This window comes from Triturus cristatus, chromosome 4_2 (assembly GCF_964204655.1).
Source record: "Triturus cristatus chromosome 4_2, aTriCri1.1, whole genome shotgun sequence".
NCBI lineage: Eukaryota > Metazoa > Chordata > Amphibia > Caudata > Salamandridae > Triturus > Triturus cristatus.
The window spans coordinates 778,272,111-778,289,334 of NC_140586.1; the positions used below are offsets into that span (position 1 = coordinate 778,272,111).

Consider the following 17,224-nt stretch of genomic DNA (forward strand, 5'->3'; position numbering starts at 1 on the left):
AAGACGAAACACGTGTCGGCTGGTCCGTGTATTTGGAATTGACTAACATGTGTCAATAAAGAAAGGATGAAAAAAACAACTATTACTCCAAGGGTCCTGGATTGAATTTGTGACTGCTCAATGATTTGAAGATATTGTTCTCATCTCTTTTGACATTGTAACAGGCATATATGATCTAATTAAGAACTGACAAACTTGTATCAGTTGGGTACTTTACCCATACATTGTATAGGTGTGCAATATTAGTCTTCTAAAAAATTGTAGTAATTCTCGTTGGTATGTCTTGTACATATGGATGGTGTCCGTAGGTAGTGGACACTAATTGAAGCTTTAAGCACCCTACAGCCGTTTACTTATTTCTACATACTGTTGACGCCTGAAACTTACTGGTTATATTATCTTGCATTTTGGTGTGCCGTCTTTCCCTGTTCTCAGGGACACTACTACCTACTTTTTTCATTGCATAAAAGTTGCAGTACATGTTTCAAATCGGGATACCAAACAGAGCACATATCAAAATAGAACTCACAGCACAAGAACGGATACAAATGAAGGGGTCAACAAAGAGTAAGATAACAACTGGTACATAGCGAATTAGAAGGGAAACAAATGATTCAAGGAGGAAAAAAAAACCAAGAATAACATCCAGCACAGGGTTTAAAGGTGTAAGTCTAATGCATTAGAGCAGACAATCCAGCACCCTATTAAGGTAGGAACTTGTTCATAAGGAATATTTTTACTTCCACTTTGAAAGTAACCTTGGAGGAGATTCTCCATATTTTTGGTGGGAGAGAGTTCCAGATCTTCGGAGCAGAGCCGGAGAAAGTTCTGTGACACGTTCTCCTTTTGCGAAAGATCTGATGTTTCAGGAGGAGAGAGTTAGCACTCCTAGAGGGTCTACCCCCTCTGGATAGCTCCAGCTTTTGCGCTAGATAACTGGGGGTTTTGAAATGGAGGGCTTTGTGTGATAGGCAGGCAATCTTTAGCTGTATTCTTGCTTCGTAGGGTAGCCAGTTTAGTGATTTTAAGACTGGGGAGATGTGCGCATTTCTTTTGGTGCCCGTGACCAATTTGGCCACCGCATTCAATGAGGCCCTTAGCGGGGCCAAGGTATTTTTGTGGAGACCTCAGAGCGTAGCACTGCCATAGTCTAGCCTCGGCAAAACCAGCGCTTGGACCACTTGCTTGAAGTCAGCTTGTGGGATGAACGGTTTGAGATTCCTGAGTGTCCTCATCAGGTGGTTAGCTCCCTTGCAAACATTGCTAATATGAGTTTTCATGTTCAAGTGCTTGTCCAGGGTTATTCCGAGAGATTTAGCTGAGTCAATAATGAGGGGGGACCAGTTGAAGGCGGTGAGGTGGTTCATCCAGAGGTCTAACTTGAGGAGTGTGATTCGGAGGAGAAATGAGAAGGAATTCTGTTTTGGAAGTGTTGAGCAGGAGGTGGTTCTCAGTTAACCAGTTTTGAGTAGCCAATAGGGTAGTGTTGAGTGAAATTATGTTGTCGGGGGAGGAGACTTTCAGATAAAGCTGGGTGTCATCCGTATACATATGGAAGAGAATGTCCATGGAATTTAGAGCATTAGCTAATACATGCATAATACATAGAAGGGCTTTATGTCAGCCATCTCCATCCACTGGTCTGTTCACATGTCAATCACAGTTTGCTTCCCACCACCATTTAATACAATAAAGGAAAATGGGTCAGCCCACTACAGCCAATGGCTGTCTTTTATGACAGCCATTGGCTGTAGCTCAGTCGCATGTGCACTACTGCCTAAAATGTAGTAGACTACAGTTGCAAGGCTAGTGACTCATTCCTTTAGTTTGCCAGTTTTTATTTTTTATTTCAGTTCATCCTTTTTTATTTGTTTAGTCATTCTTTTGCATTTCAGCTATGTCTTCAAGTTACAGTAATTCAAAGCCAAGAGTACCCTTTCTGTTCGCCATTAAAAAAATGTTTTCTTGTGATGTACTTTATAACTGAAATTGCTTTCTATATGTCTTTGAGTGTAGGCCAGGTTGGTAGGAAGCACAATTGCTGTTCTGTTAAAATATATGTGATGGCTATTTGGTGTTAAATGTATAATTTTTATTACAAAAATATAGTTGACATGTATGCAAGCAGCATGTTCTCTTTTTGTTTCTTTTATTGTTTTATTTTTGTGTGGCATATGCTTGCATTAAAACCATCAAAAATTGCACCAGCTTTCTAGGTGTAGGCCTATTGGATTTGCCAAACCAATTCCCCCTAACTATTACTCTTTGACATTCCCCCTCTGGCAAATCTCCTTTCGCCTGTAGGAACAAGCTTGCCCGAACTGCCAGGTTCTGGTTGCTTGTGTTCTGGTTCAAGGAGGACCTGGCATGGTTTTTCAGACTGGACAGTTCTACTGGAGCAGGGTCAGGAATGATTTGAATGTGGCTGGATCCAACCCAAGGTGGCACGGTGGTCAAATGAAAAATGGATTGGACTGCTACCCAGAGCGATTGCCAGTGGTTAGATTTATTGCAAGCATTTCTCCCGTTACCTTTTCAGTGTTTAATATGCCACGTATATATTGATTGTGTTTTCTTTCCCAAATATATATTGTACATAGGACTACGGTGATATACAAACCTCATTTATAAAATTGTATCCGTTAAGATAAGGTTTGTATCACATCATTGTGATTTTTATAGACTTATCCACATGTGAAGGTAGCTGTGTTGTGAAGCAAAACAAGCTGTTTGGCAATGGCTACAGAGATTGCCATCTGCAAAAAAGGCAGTATAGGTAAATTTTCATGCATTTGCTTACCCTACGCTTTCTTGTGTCTCCTGAATAACAGGATAAGTGGGAAAAACTCATTGTTAACGGCAAATCGGTGGAACTTTTCCAACATGTTAGCCTAATGACCCTCGACAGTATCATGAAATGTGCCTTCAGCTATGACAGCAACTGCCAGATGGAGAGGTGAGTGGTTTAACATAATTTCTTAGGTATTTAGGGTCTGATTGCAACATCAGAAAGGGAAGGTTTAGCCTCCCTGTTGTACCACCCTCTCAAGGCTATTAATTACAATGTGGGGATGGGCACAGAGATAGCACTAATCAAAAGGCAAATCCCTGCTGCTGCTGCCTTCTCTAAACCCTGCTTGTTAGAAAGTGGTTGAGGTAACTCCTGCACAGTCTCAACATGGCCAGGAAGCTAGGGTGGATGGCAGAGAGTTTTGCCAGCTCTGAGCAGTCGGTAGCCTTTCAGTCCCTCTCCCAGGGGTTTAGGAAGTCACCTAGGAATCTTGTTTCCCAGGGATAGGATGGCAGTTCTTGTCAAGCCTGCTCTCAGGGGCACCTGGTATTTCTTAGGCTGATCTTCCCTGGGTGCACAAACAATGCCCTGCAAGCAAGTGAATACGTAGCATTTTCTTGCTGGTGTCATGTGTTCACAGGTTCCCAAGCCGTGGGAAGGCATTTATTGCAGAAACGTTATGTTTGCACACTCCAGGGAACTTTATCCTCAGGTTGAAAGTGTTTCCCTGGTCCTAAAGAGTCCTTTGAGGCATCCCCACACTGCCACACTAAGACATTGTAGAGGCTGGTAACGTTGAGGTGAATGTAAATGTCAAGGTACTTATAGAGCGCACTGTCACCAGACGGCCACCTTGCGGTGTCGCCTTTTTTGCGGTTTCCTGGCGCTGATACTCATACCGCTGTGGAACCCCTCCTGGCTTTCCCTGTGAAGTGTCCACTCCTGGGCACCCCCAGGGTGAAGCCAGGCATCCCTAGCGCTGTTGGGGCCGGTGTGGAGGCTAAGCAAGCTATTGCCCAGAGTTGCAGCGTGGGGCCCGTGATCAGAATAGGCACCGAGGCGAGAATAGACAGGTCCGAGGAAATTGAGCCGAGCCCCACTGAGGCAGGAATCGAACCCTGGTCCCTGGCCAGAACTCTGCTTCAGGGTCTGCCGCTCTAACCATTGAGCCACACTCCTCCACACATCGTACTTCCATGTTTGTAATGTTTTTGTCCCGGGTACGAGTCGGACGGAGAAAACGCTCCGACCGGTGATGTGCGGCAGCTATGACTTCCTGTAGGTGAATTGGGGATATCAACATTTTGGTGCTTGCCATTCAAAAGTGATCCAAATCCCTGTCATAGCATGACTGTCCCTGTAATTTGGGATCATTTTGCTGGGTAATGGCTTTTTGGTAAAAGGAGTTAGACTTCGTGCAGGGTCATCTTTTTAAACAAAGGTAAGTGATTTATATGATGGGCACTCAAAACATACAGTTTCATCTAGCATTTGTGACTTTCAGGGATTTTTTTTTTTTGGTCCTTGCTAAAGCTTTATTTCATAGAACAGAACACCAGAACCAATTTTATTTGTGAATGGTTTCATTGTGAGCACCACTCTATTCCATGCTTTGTTTTTGCATTCTTTAGAATTTCTACCTCGCCCTGCACTACCTTCACTCTTATTCTCCTACTCACCAACCTCCTTTCTCCAGTTTAAAAGCCTCTTTCTACGGCTGAGTTGTTTGGCCATCACTTTAGGGTTGCATCATATGTTGTTGTGGATCACTTGCTATCCCATCTCCTGGTAGGTTTGTAATACTGTCATTTGCTTTTATTTTAAGTCTTTGCTTTGGTTTCGAAGAATTGGGGAATTACTTTTAATCACGCCCCCAGAGCCCCTAGACACAGACTTCATCCAAGATTGTGGTGCCGATTAGGATTCTGGAAAAACCGGGTACGAACCGTCGGTCGGAGCGTTTTCTCCGTCCGACTCGTACCCGGGACAAAAACATTACAAACATGGAAGTACGATTCGCACGGAAACACCATTTCCGTACGAGTCGTACAAAACACCGACCGACGAAAATATACATACGAATGTGACCCGGGAATGCTCCGACGTGACGTCGGGACGCTTTCAGGCAGCGTTTCACGACCCAGGAAGTACGAATCGAACCAACAGCAGTCCGGACGGCAATATTTTTACGGCACCGAAAAAGTGCCGGAATAGCGAAGTACGCCGTGAAACGACCAGATTAGGGGGCCCGGTATGCGATGTACCCCCCCCAGCCCCCGTGAGTACGTGCCGAACCCCCCCAGCCCCCGTATGTACGCGCTGAACCCCCCACCCGTGTATGTACACCCGTGTATGTACGCGCCGAACCCCCCACCCGTGTATGTACACCCGTGTACGTATGAGTCGAACCCCCACCCGTGTATGTACACCCGTGTACGTACGAGTCGAACCCCCCGTGTATGTACACCCGTGTATGTACGCGCCGAACCCCCCACCTGTGTATGTACACCCGTGTATGTACGCGCCGAACCCCCACCCGTGTATGTACACCCGTGTACGTACGAGTCGAACCCCCCACCCGTGTATGTACACGCGTGTACGTACAAGTCGAACCCCCCGTGTATGTACACCCGTGTATGTACGCACCGAACCCCCCACCCATGTATGTACACCCGTGTATGTACGCGCCGAACCCCCCACCCGTGTATGTACACCCCTGTACATACGAGTCGAACCCCCCACCCGTGTATGTACACCCGTGTATGTACGCGCCGAACCCCCACCCGTGTATGTACACCCGTGTACGTACGAGTCGAACCCCCACCCGTGTATGTACACCCGTGTACGTACGAGTCGAACCCCCACCCGTGTATGTACGGTGCGTACCCCCAGCGCGTAGTGCTGGGGGTACGCACCGTACATACACGGGTGGGGGTTCGACTCGTACGTACACGGGTGTACATACACGGGGGGGTTTGACTCGTACGTACACGGGTGTACATACACGGGTGGGGGTTCGACTCGTACATAAACGGGTGTACATACACGGGGAGTTTGACTCGTACGTACACGGGTGTACATACACAGGTGTACATACATGGGGGGATTCGGCGTGTACATACGGGAGCTGGGGGGGGTTCGGCGCGTACATACGGGGGCTGGGGGGGAGTTCGGCGCGTACATACGGGGGCTGGGGGGGTTCGGCGCGTACATACGGGGGCTGGGGGGGTTCGGCGCGTACATACGGGGGCTGGGGTGGGTGTCCGGCGCGTATGTGGGCACATGTCTCCATGGTTGCTATGGGAGTTCGGTGCGGACAGTGTTTTTTCCATACGGTTGTGACATCGGACGCACGGGATGGATCGTACTTGCGCGGTCGGACTTCACTTTTCACGTTTGTACGGCAAATCGTCCGGGGACGTGTCTGACACATTTTCCGACCCGAGGACGTGTGGGGAATTATTCCCAATGCGATTCGTATGGAGTTTTTCCCATGCGAATCGTACTTGGCAGTTTGTACGGCACTTGTACAATTCGTACGGTAAAAAGACCAGATACGAGTCGTATGGGGAACATTTTTCCAGGATCCTAATCGACACCTGTATGTTTTCTTCACCACATTGTCTGTGCGCCTACCTGTGATGAGCTTAAATACTATTCTCCAGTTGGTAGGGAGGTGGGAGGGCCACTTGTGAAGTTCATCAGCAGCACTACAAAAGAAATCTGATTCTTAGAGGTGAGCAAGGTTTGAAGCATGTATTGTTTTATTTGTTTATTTATTTTATTTTGAAGGTTTTATATAGCAGAATATCGAGGAGCAAATATCAAGCTGCCAGAATATCGATGAGAAAATATCGAGTGACAGAATATCGAATTCCTATCTACAAACAGGTAAGTACAAAAATATCGAATCCTAAATATCATTGTCAATAATATAGTTTGCTAAAATATCAACTTTTTTAAATGTCTTAAAAGTAATACAAAATTAATTAAATAATAAATATAATGAAGTAAAACATACTTACAAATAATTAAAAAACGTTAAAATTAATAAATAATAAATGTAATTTAAAAAATAAACATGCATTTTTATTTTTTATTATATATAGACTAACTTAATAATATTAAAACATATTTAATATGTGTAATTATAAAATGTAAAAAACATAATTTAAAATATAATTACATATATATGTAGATAAATAAACCTATAATACTAATATAAAAAACATATAATAAGGTTAAAACATTAAAATAAATATTTTGTTTTTTAAATAATATTTTACTCTACATTAAATATAACAATACTAAATACATTGCATAGCGTAACGTATAAAATTACTATTTCCACTCCAACAAGTAGTACAGTAGGGAAAGTGTTGGATAGCGGGTAGATACAAATTACTACTCCCACTCCAGCGAGTGGAACAGTAAGGAAAGTGTTGGATAGCGGGTGGGTAAAAATTACTAATCCCACTCCAGTGAGTGCAACAGTAGGGAAAGTGTTGATAGCGGGTGTGAATAATGTACTATTCCACAGTAGGGAAAGTGTTGGATAGCGGGAGGGTAAAAATTACTATTCCCACTCCAGTGAGTGTAACAGTAGGGAAAGTGTTGGATTGCGGGTGGGTAAAAATTAGTATTCCCACTCCAGTAAGTGCAACAGTAGGGAAAGTGTTGGATAGCAGGAGGGTAAAAATTACTATTCCCACACCAATAAGTGAAACAGTAGGGAAAGTATTGGATAGCGGGTGGATAAAAATTACCGTTACCACTCCAGTGAGTGCAACAGTAGGGAAAGTGTTGGATAGCGGGTGGGTAAACATTACTATTTACACTCCAGTGAGTGCAATCATAGGGAAAGTGTTGGATAGCGGAAGGGAATAATTTAATATTCCCACTCCACCAAGTGTAGCAGTAGGGAAAGTGCTGGATAGTGGTAGGGAATAATGTAATATTCCCACTCCAGCAAGTGTAACAGTAGGGAAAGTGTTAGATAGCGTGGGAAAAATAATTTAGTAAACCCACTCCGGCAATAGAATTTACATTAATTAACAAGTAATCTTTTTTCAAAATTAATTTACCTCCTACGATTTTTTCCTATAAATGTCACCTACAATATTGTAAAATATTGATAAATTAACATAATTAATTAACAATTAATTAAATCACTAAAAACAATTCACAATAAAATTAATAACCATCAAAGCTAAATTAATTAATTCAATTAATACAATAAAATAACTTTTAATAAATATAATATAAAAAATAATAAAAATTACATTAAAACTAAATTACTTCCAACCCTACTCCCTTATCAACCCTCAACTCACTCCTAAAAAAAGTACACAATTAACATATTTACAAATGTATTATGAATTAATATCTAATTAATTACTAATTAATAAAAAACACAATTACACAATTAACATAATTACGAATTAATTAAGAATTATTATTAATCAATTCATAATTAATTAATTATACATTAACTAACTTAATTATATTAAATACTAAATTATTAATTAATAAAATATTTAATTAATTAATTTCAATTAAATTACTTCCCACCCTATTCCTCCATAAACCCACAACCCGCTACAGAATTAAATTAAGCAAAAAATAATTAACATATGATTAATTAATTCTAAAAAATATATATTATAATTAAATTACTTCCCACCCTATTCCCCCATAAACCCACAACCCGCTATGGAATTAAATTAAGCAAAAATTATTTCACATAAAATTCATTACTTTTACAAAATTCAAACATACATTGCAAGAATAATACATATTTTTGACCCATATACTAACACTGAACACTAGAAAGAATTCGATATATTTAACACACAACATTTTTTGATATTTTTAACAACTATAATATGACTTTCGATATTAATAACTTCGATATAATAAAAATCGATATTTCTTACCTGCATTTCGATATTCTGCACCACTATATTTTTGCAAGTCGATATCCTGTCCATTCAATATTAAAAACTCAATATTTTGTCCACTTGATATTTTGTATTCGATATTATGACTAGTTACCATCGGAGCACTTTACAGGGGGAAACATAGGGCAAAAGTGTAGTGTATGACATCATTGTCTCCTGCTATTGATAGTTACAAAGGTGTATGCATAAAGACATAAAATACAAAGACATCGAAAACAATGGAGGACAACATCCGTTATGTGGGTCAGTTCGTTGTTCATGGAAATTTACTAATAAGTAGAGACTTTACTTCTTTCTTGAAAGAGGCAGTAGAGGGATTCAGTCTGGTTTTGGGGGGCAATGCATTCCAGATCCTTGGGGCAATTCCAGAGAAGGCTCGGTTGTATGTTTTGTGGTTTCAGAATAAGAGTGCTGGAACTTCTGGAGGATCTATCGCCACATGAGAGTACCAATTTCTGAGTCAGATATCTCAGGGTCTTGTGGTGAAGGACTTTGTGACTCATACAAGCAATTGTTTGTTGAATTCTTGCTTCAGATGGGAGCCAATTTAGAGCGCTAAGGTCAGGGCAAATGTGGCAGGTTTTTGTAGAACCCATGATGATCCTGGCAGCTGAATGGAGGGAGGCTCTTAGAGGGGCCATTGTAGACCTGGTAAATCCGCAGAGAGTTGCAATCCCATAATCTAGTCTGAGGATTACTAGAGTTTGTACTGTCAATTTGAAGTCATTAGCGGGATAGAAGGGTTTTAATTTTCTCAGAATGTTCATCTGTATGTTTGCTCCTTTTGTTGCAGCACTGATAACACATCATGTTAGCAGTATATGCATGTTTTGATTCCCGTTGAGTGTTATTCCCAGCGATCTCGCTGAGTCAATAACTTGAGGCTGGCAGTTGAGCACTGTAAGTTGTTTAAGCCATTCCTCTATGATGGTTGTTTGATTGTTGATCACATGTTGTGCATAAACTAAAGAAGTGGAGTATTCACCTAAGGCTATGGATGGTGTAGGTGTTAAAGGTGTTAGTGAATAAAGTCTTAAAACGTATGACCTACTTTTGCTTCTTTTCTTGCTTGTTTATAGTGCATATGAAATGTGTGTACAGATGACCATAGTGTGGCTTTAGACATGTTTCATAATGGGCTGTTCACCATGATTGCCATTGCAGCTGTTTTTGCCATGTATGGTTTACAGCGTGTAAATCCTTAGTAGTATAATCTGCAAATCCACTGTTACATTTACTTAATGCTTTCCTTATGGCATCCGTTCCCTTTTGTCCTATTGTGCCTCATTCCCCTTCCTGGTCTACAAGACAAAAATAACACATACAAATATTAGATAAAGTGTATTTTTGGTCAGCTCCCATCCACCATTGTTTGCTGGAAGTGGGATTCACATTCTGTATCACTGCAAATAGCACACATAGAATAGGAGAGTGGGTAAGACTCCTTCTGCCATTGGTTTCTTTGAGCTGTCATTCACATTTTGGACCAGCCTACTGAACAGCAACTTAATATTACGAGTATCAGTCATCGTGAGTGACAGCATTTTACTCTTATGTCTAAGTATGCATAATAAAGGGACATGCACCAATAGGCAAAGGATTTGACCACAGTAGATACATAGAAGGAATAAGTAATATAATTGTGTGGCTAGGGTATTGGGGCACTGCCTCATTCAGCTTATATCTTCAAATGTTTTTGTATTTTACAGAATAAAATATTTTACTTTAATAAGTTTTGTGCATGACTAATCCTCATTAAAGATTGTTAGAAAGTTTGGCTGTACTGGAAGCCTATACTATAAGTGCCTGTGTGCTAGGCCATATAATGAAGTTAGTAGTGCTGTCCTTCTTGTAGCTTCTCCTACGTTGTGTCAGTTGATATTCCAGCTCTGAGAGAATCTTGCCTGTTTAATTTTCCTGTACCAATATAATATTTGCCTGACTGACCCTCGTTCTGAGCCAGGACCAGCCAGGCAGGGGCTGCCAATCAGCCCAGTGTACAAGTCCACTTATTGAAGTACATGTAATGAAGTCATTAGTTCTGTCCTTGAAGTTTCACATAAGTCCTTGGGTTAGGAGGAGTAAGGTATTTGAGCAGTCCTTATCTCTATAAGGGACTGGCAGAATGGAGGCTGCTCTTTTCTTTGTACTTATGTGATTTGATATAAGGGTCACAAGCCCTGCAGTTTTAACAGTACACTCATGGTTCATGAATCCGTGACATCATGAGTCACTCATTTATTTGTCATCATCAGAGTATGTTTTCATCCTCCTCGTCAAATTCATGTACCATGCTGGTAGAGGCCAAATACCAGTGTAGTTTGCTGCCATGGTGCTTTTCCGCTCCAGTGCGCCATAAGCTCAGCGCTCTCTAGTACATCTGGCTCAGTGGCTCTTACCATGCTGCAATGAATGCCACACCACAAAAAAGGTGTTCTTGAGCTCCTGTTTCAGTGACCACTCATCCTATGCAACCGTTTTTTGCTCTCCGGCAGCACAATGTTAGATAAATATATGTCATAAATCAATGCCTGACCCTGACTTCGAAGACGTGAAATGAAGCAGAGGTTATTTTTGGGGTAGGTAAGGAGTCAGAGACTGAATCCATGACACAATCAAGCTTGCACATTGATCACAGAAATTACGGTACACATAGAGCACACACAAGCTAAGAGGTCACTGGGACAAAGTATGAACTGGCACAGATTGGCTCAGAGTTAACACTTGCACACAGTGTCAAAGGGAACACTAATGTACTTGGCACTCACTGCTATGTCGATGGATTGAGAATATTCTACCACATGTTCATGGTGCTCTTGATCACTGGGTAAACTGATGTTACAAATCCTTGCTCAGAGTGCCCAGTATACATGGAACACACTGGTGCACCTGAGAACACTGTTTATCCTGTTAATCCAGGGCAGATTGTGTCTGACTAATCAGGTAAAGAGTTAAACTTGGGCGCATGGTACATACTGACATACAATTCAAAGGTGCCGATTACGATCCGGTAAAAACCGGGTACGAACCGTCGGTCGGAGCGTTTTCTCCGTCCGACTCGTACCCGGTCGTAAAACTTTACAAACATGGAATTACGATTCGCACGGACACACCATTTCCGTACGAATCGTAAAAAACACCGACAGACGAAAATATACATACGAATGTGATCCGGGAATGCTGTGACGTGACGTCGGGACGCTTTCAGGCAGCGTTTCACGACCCAGGAATTACGATTCGAACCGACAGCAGTCCGGACGGCAATATTTTCACGGCACCCAAAAAGAGCCTGAAAAGCGAAGTACGGCGCGGAACGACCAGAGTAGGTGGCCCGGGACGCACCGTACCCCCCCCAGCCCCCGTACATATGTGCCGACCCCCCCCAGCCCCGTACGTACGCGCCAACCCCCCCCAGCCCCCGTATGTATGCGCAGACCCCCCCCCAGCCCCCGTATGTACGCGCCGACCCCCCCAGCCCCCGTACGTACGCGCTGACCCCCCCAGCCCCCGTATGTATGCGCCGACCCCCCCAGCCCCCGTACGTTCAAGTTGTACCCCCCCAGCCCGCGTACGTTCGAGTCGTACCCCCCCAGCCCCCGTACGTTCGAGTCGTACCCCCACCCGTGTATGTACACCCTTGTACGTGTCGAACCCCCGTGTATGTACACCCTTGTACGTGTCGAACCCCCGTGTATGTACACCCTTGTACGTGTCAAACCCCCGTGTATGTACACCCTTGTACGTGTCGAACCCCCCGTGTATGTACACCCGTGTACGTTCGAGTCGTACCCCCACCCGTGTATGTACAGTGCGTACCCCCAGCGCGTAGCGCTGGGGGTACGCACTGTACATACACGGGTGGGGGTACGACTCGAACGTACACGGGTGTACATACACGGGGGTTCGACACGTACAAGGGTGTACATACACGGGTGGGGGTACGACTCGAACGTACACGGGTGTACATACATGGGGGTTCGGCACGTACAAGGGTGTACATACACGGGTGGGGGTACGACTCGAACGTACGGGGGCTGGGGGGGTACGACTCGAACGTACGCGGGCTGGGGGGGTACGACTCGAACGTACGCGGGCTGGGGGGGGTACGACTCGAACGTACGGGGGCTGGGGGGGTACGACTCGAACGTACGCGGGCTGGGGGGGGTACGGCGCATACATACGGGGGCAGGTGGGGGGTCGGCGCGTATGCGGGCACATGTCTCCATGGTTGCTATGGGAGTTCGGTGCGGACGGTGTTTTTTCCATACGGTTGTAACATCGGACGCACGGATTGGATCGTGATTCCGCGGTCGGACTTCACTTTTCACATTTGTGCGGTAAATCGTCCGAGGACATGTCGGACACATTTTCCGACCCGAGGACGTGTGGGGAATAATTCCCAATGCGATTCGTATGGACTTTTTACCATGCGAATCGTAATTGGCAGTTTGTACGGCACTTGTACGATTCGTACGGTAAAAAGACCGGATACGAGTCGTACGGGGAATTTTTTTGCCGGATCGTAATCGGCACCAAAATGTTGGTTTCTATCTTGAACCACGTTGTCACCATGCCATATCTCCAGTCTAACCGTGTGCTCAAGTTTTTCTGTTAACAAATATGATCATTAATTAAGGATGGATATGCAAATCTTAGTAATGGTGCCAATGTGAATATTTACTAAGGATTGCTGAAGAACATGCATGTATGATGAGCATGCATGTATGTGGTATTTGTAAAGCACAATCTAATGCTATACAGTGTGTAAGGCTCTAGGAGAAAAAGTAAACTGGTATTGCATTGTGACGTGGTCTTCTTTTAAAGTGGTTTGTTGGACTCTCAGACTTCAGGTGGTGTTCCCACAAATAGTTTGCCTTATTCCACCTCTCGCCCACCTCCATTTTGCTGGATTCGTTTTTGTTGGCCTTAGCACTCCATGCACTCTACCACTGCTAAGCAATTGTAAAGTGTTTGGGAAAGTGTTTGTGCTCACTTCCAGAAAGATGGTAAAATTGTCTTGCACCTGATTGCCATATTTCATTGATTTATAAATGCCTAGTAAAGTGGTATACTATATAACAAAGCCAGTAAATAAAATGCTACTATAGAGCCTGCAACACGTATTGTTCCACCCTCTTACTCAGCCCTTCCAAAAATATCTCAGGCCTGCCATTTACTGCCTGGATGCAGTTTTAAACTGCCATTTTGATTTGCCAAAATAACCTCTTTGCCAAGGCTAAACCTTCTTCCTTAATACAGTAGGTCACCCAAGGTAGACCCTAAACAACTCATAGGGCAGGGTGCAGTTTATTTAAAAAGTTGAACTCATACTACTAAGGTTTTTCATGTTCTGGTAGTGAAAAAATCACAAATTCGTTTTTCGCTACTGTAAGGCCCACTTCTCCCATAGGATAACATTGGTTTACTTTATTAAATTTAATAACTGATAACATTTGTTTAGAAACAGGTAGAAATGTTATGTTTGGTTTCTAAGGAATTGTGATTTCAAAATCCTCTTTAATGGTAAAGTCAGATTTCAAGTCACAATTCAAAAAATTACATGACTAGGTAAAGTTGGCAGTTGGCCTTTGTGCATTCCTTCCAGATAGCCATGCAATTGGGGGATTGGGTGTTGGCAAGATGGGCCTTCCTAGCAGGAGGGGGGGGACAAAGCTGTGCACAACCCAGCTTACACTTCAAGGACACTGCCTCAGCACACAATCAAATAACTTCACATTAGCTTTTGTGACTCCAGACATCCTAGGACTAGGGAAGGGAGTTGGGAAATTACAGACTCTTGTGTGTGTGGGTGGGGGGCTCCAGAAGTTTCTTCCACTTCGAAGCTGGCAACAGATATTAAAAAAGGTCCCTCAGACCAACTCATCAATACACTCCTGGACTTGTGGATACTAATGCTGTCTGAGAAAAAAGACTGGACATGCTCTCTTCATCCCAGGCTATCTGAGTGACTACAAGGGTCAGCTGACTGACCTCCTGTTCGGAGCTACAGGGGCATAAGCTCCAGAGGCCTCCCTGCAACTGCCCAGTTGACCTGCTCTACTGGACCTGTCTGGATCTGCAACTAGACCTGCCTGAGTCCTGCATACACCTGCAAGAGTGAGTCCCTGATCCCCAAAATGTGCTTCCACAGGTCATGGACCCTTGGTTGGCATCAAAATGCACTTCTCTGATTACAAAGAAGAAATCCTAAAGTTTGGGATCTTCGCGACTGTGAACGGGCCCTTTAGGGCAGCCTCTACTTCCAATTTGAAGCTTCTCTGAAGCTACAGTGACTGCCAATGACGACTGGCAATTCAAGATCTGCACTACAGCAATGATAGCACCTGGTGACCACCAACTCGAATCTCCAGCAACGACCATCCGCGACACTTATAGGATCTTCTCGCTACAGAAATGAGCATCTGCAACATCTGGCCTTCTCCGCAAGGGGAAACAGCCATTACAACGCGGCTGTTACTACGCATGCCGTTACGTCGCATGCGTTACAACGCATGCGACGTAACCACGCGAACACATTACGACGCAGGGCATTACATCGCATGCGCTTTTAAAACGCATGTGATGTAATGGCGTTGGAGCGCAGACAGCAACGCGAGAACCAGGAATGGGACCGGAACACAGGGAACCGGAGCAGAGACGACCACGAGGAAGGAGAGAAGTAAGGGGGATTAGGTTAGTCTCAGGTGGTAGTAGTGAAGGCTTTAGGGTTTAGGGTAGTCAAAAGGGGGTTGGAGTGTATGCTAGTGTTTTAGTATTTAGGGCTTAGGGTAGTGTAAAGGGGACTGGAGTGTATGCAAGTATTTTATGCTTAAGGGCTTAGTGTAATGTCAGGGGGTTGTGGTGTATGCTAGTGTTTTATGATTTAGGGCTTAGGATAGTCTCTGTGGGTTGTAGTGTAATCTAGTGTATTAGGCTTTAGGGCGTAGGGTAGTGTCAGGGGGTTGTAGTCTAATGTAGTGTATTAGGCTTTAGGGCGTAGGGTAGTGTCAGGGGGTTGTGGTGTATGCAAGTATTTTGGGAATTAGGGCTTAGGGTAGTGTAAAGGGGTTGTAGTGTATGATAGTGTTTTTGACATAAGGGCTTTGGGTAGTGTAAGGGGGTTGTAGTGTATGGTATTGGTTTAGGCTTTAGGGTTGTGTAAGTAGGTCCGCTATGGTGGTGTAATATTTTTATTTTAGTGTTAATATTTTGCGATTTAAAGGCATGAGGGAAACTTGGATGCGTTGTAAAGGCATATAGTGTGCATTTCAAAGGAAATGCAAACTAATGCCATCTGTAGAAAAAATATGCGTTGTGACGGTACATGCGAACTAAAAACCGCGTTGTAAAAGCACGCGTTGTTTTAGTTTGCGATGTATCGTCATACAACCTCCGCAAGCTACATCGACAACCATCCACAACACTCTCCCTGCTCCTCGTCTTCTTACAATTTCTCCACTCCTATCCAGTATCTTTTCTTTCTTTCCAGTCCCCATTATTGCCGGTTCTCCTTTTCTCTACTCTTCCATTTGTCTTTATATTCCATTTTTCCTCTCTCCTTGTCCATTTGCTAATGCTGACTCTCCTTTTCCTCTGTTTTCTCCACTTCATATCCCATCCTCTTCCCTCCATTATTTCCCTCCTTAATATTTCACCTCCAGAGCTGCCCTCCTTTTCCCAACCTCTTTCTATCCACCACTATTATGATCCACCCTTCTGTTTTCCTTCATTTCTTTTGCCTATTCACCTCACCCATCACCTTCCACAATGTCTCCTTATTCTCTTTCTGAATGAATATTTGGCTTTGCTCTCCTGTAGCCTCTGTTCTGAATTTGCCAGTGCCTGCCTCAGACCAGTTTCCCTGTCTCTGGCAAAGACTCTTACCCCAACCCCTCTCAGAGGAAGACGGCACACAGAGGTAAACCCAGGTAGGCACTTCAAAACAACTCGCAGCACAATGAGGCAGAAATTGGTTGCTTGTGTTTTGGTCCAGAGAGGACAGGAGGACATGGCCTGGCAGTTCAGGCTTTACTGTTCCTATTGATTGGAGTAGCGTCTAGACTGATTTGCATATGGCTGAGTCCAAACTGAGGTGGCATGGAGGACAAACAAACAATGGTTTGGAATACTACCCAAAGTTATTGCTGGTGGCTATTCCAAGCATTCCTCTTATCACCTTTTGTGTGTTTGATGTAACACACTAATTGGCCAAGGATATGACCAGATGTGGGCCCCTTAATCACTGTGCTACTGGAAACAAGCTGCACCCGAATGAAGAGCTCCAATCAGGGTTAAACCAGTTGCTTGTGTTCTGGTACAGGGAGTATCTGGCCCGGCAGTTCAGACGGGACTGTTTCTGGATGTTTCCTATTAGAGTAGAATTAAGGCTGACTTGCCCACAGCAGCGGCCACTGCGGGTAAGCATGGTGGGGTGTGGCGGGAGGGGGCATAAGTCAACAGACGACGGAATAGG

At 43.9% G+C, this 17,224-nt stretch overlaps 1 protein-coding gene across 1 annotated transcript in view; it reads left to right on the plus strand.

Moving 5' to 3' along the window:
* LOC146835026 (cytochrome P450 4B1-like) overlaps positions 1-17,224 on the plus strand; it is a 253,521-nt gene that overhangs the window by 89,194 nt on the left and 147,103 nt on the right. The window contains exon 5 of the mRNA XM_085602688.1: positions 2,832-2,956. Coding sequence (XP_085458814.1) covers positions 2,832-2,956 — 125 coding nt within the window. The remainder of the gene's footprint in view (positions 1-2,831; positions 2,957-17,224) is intronic.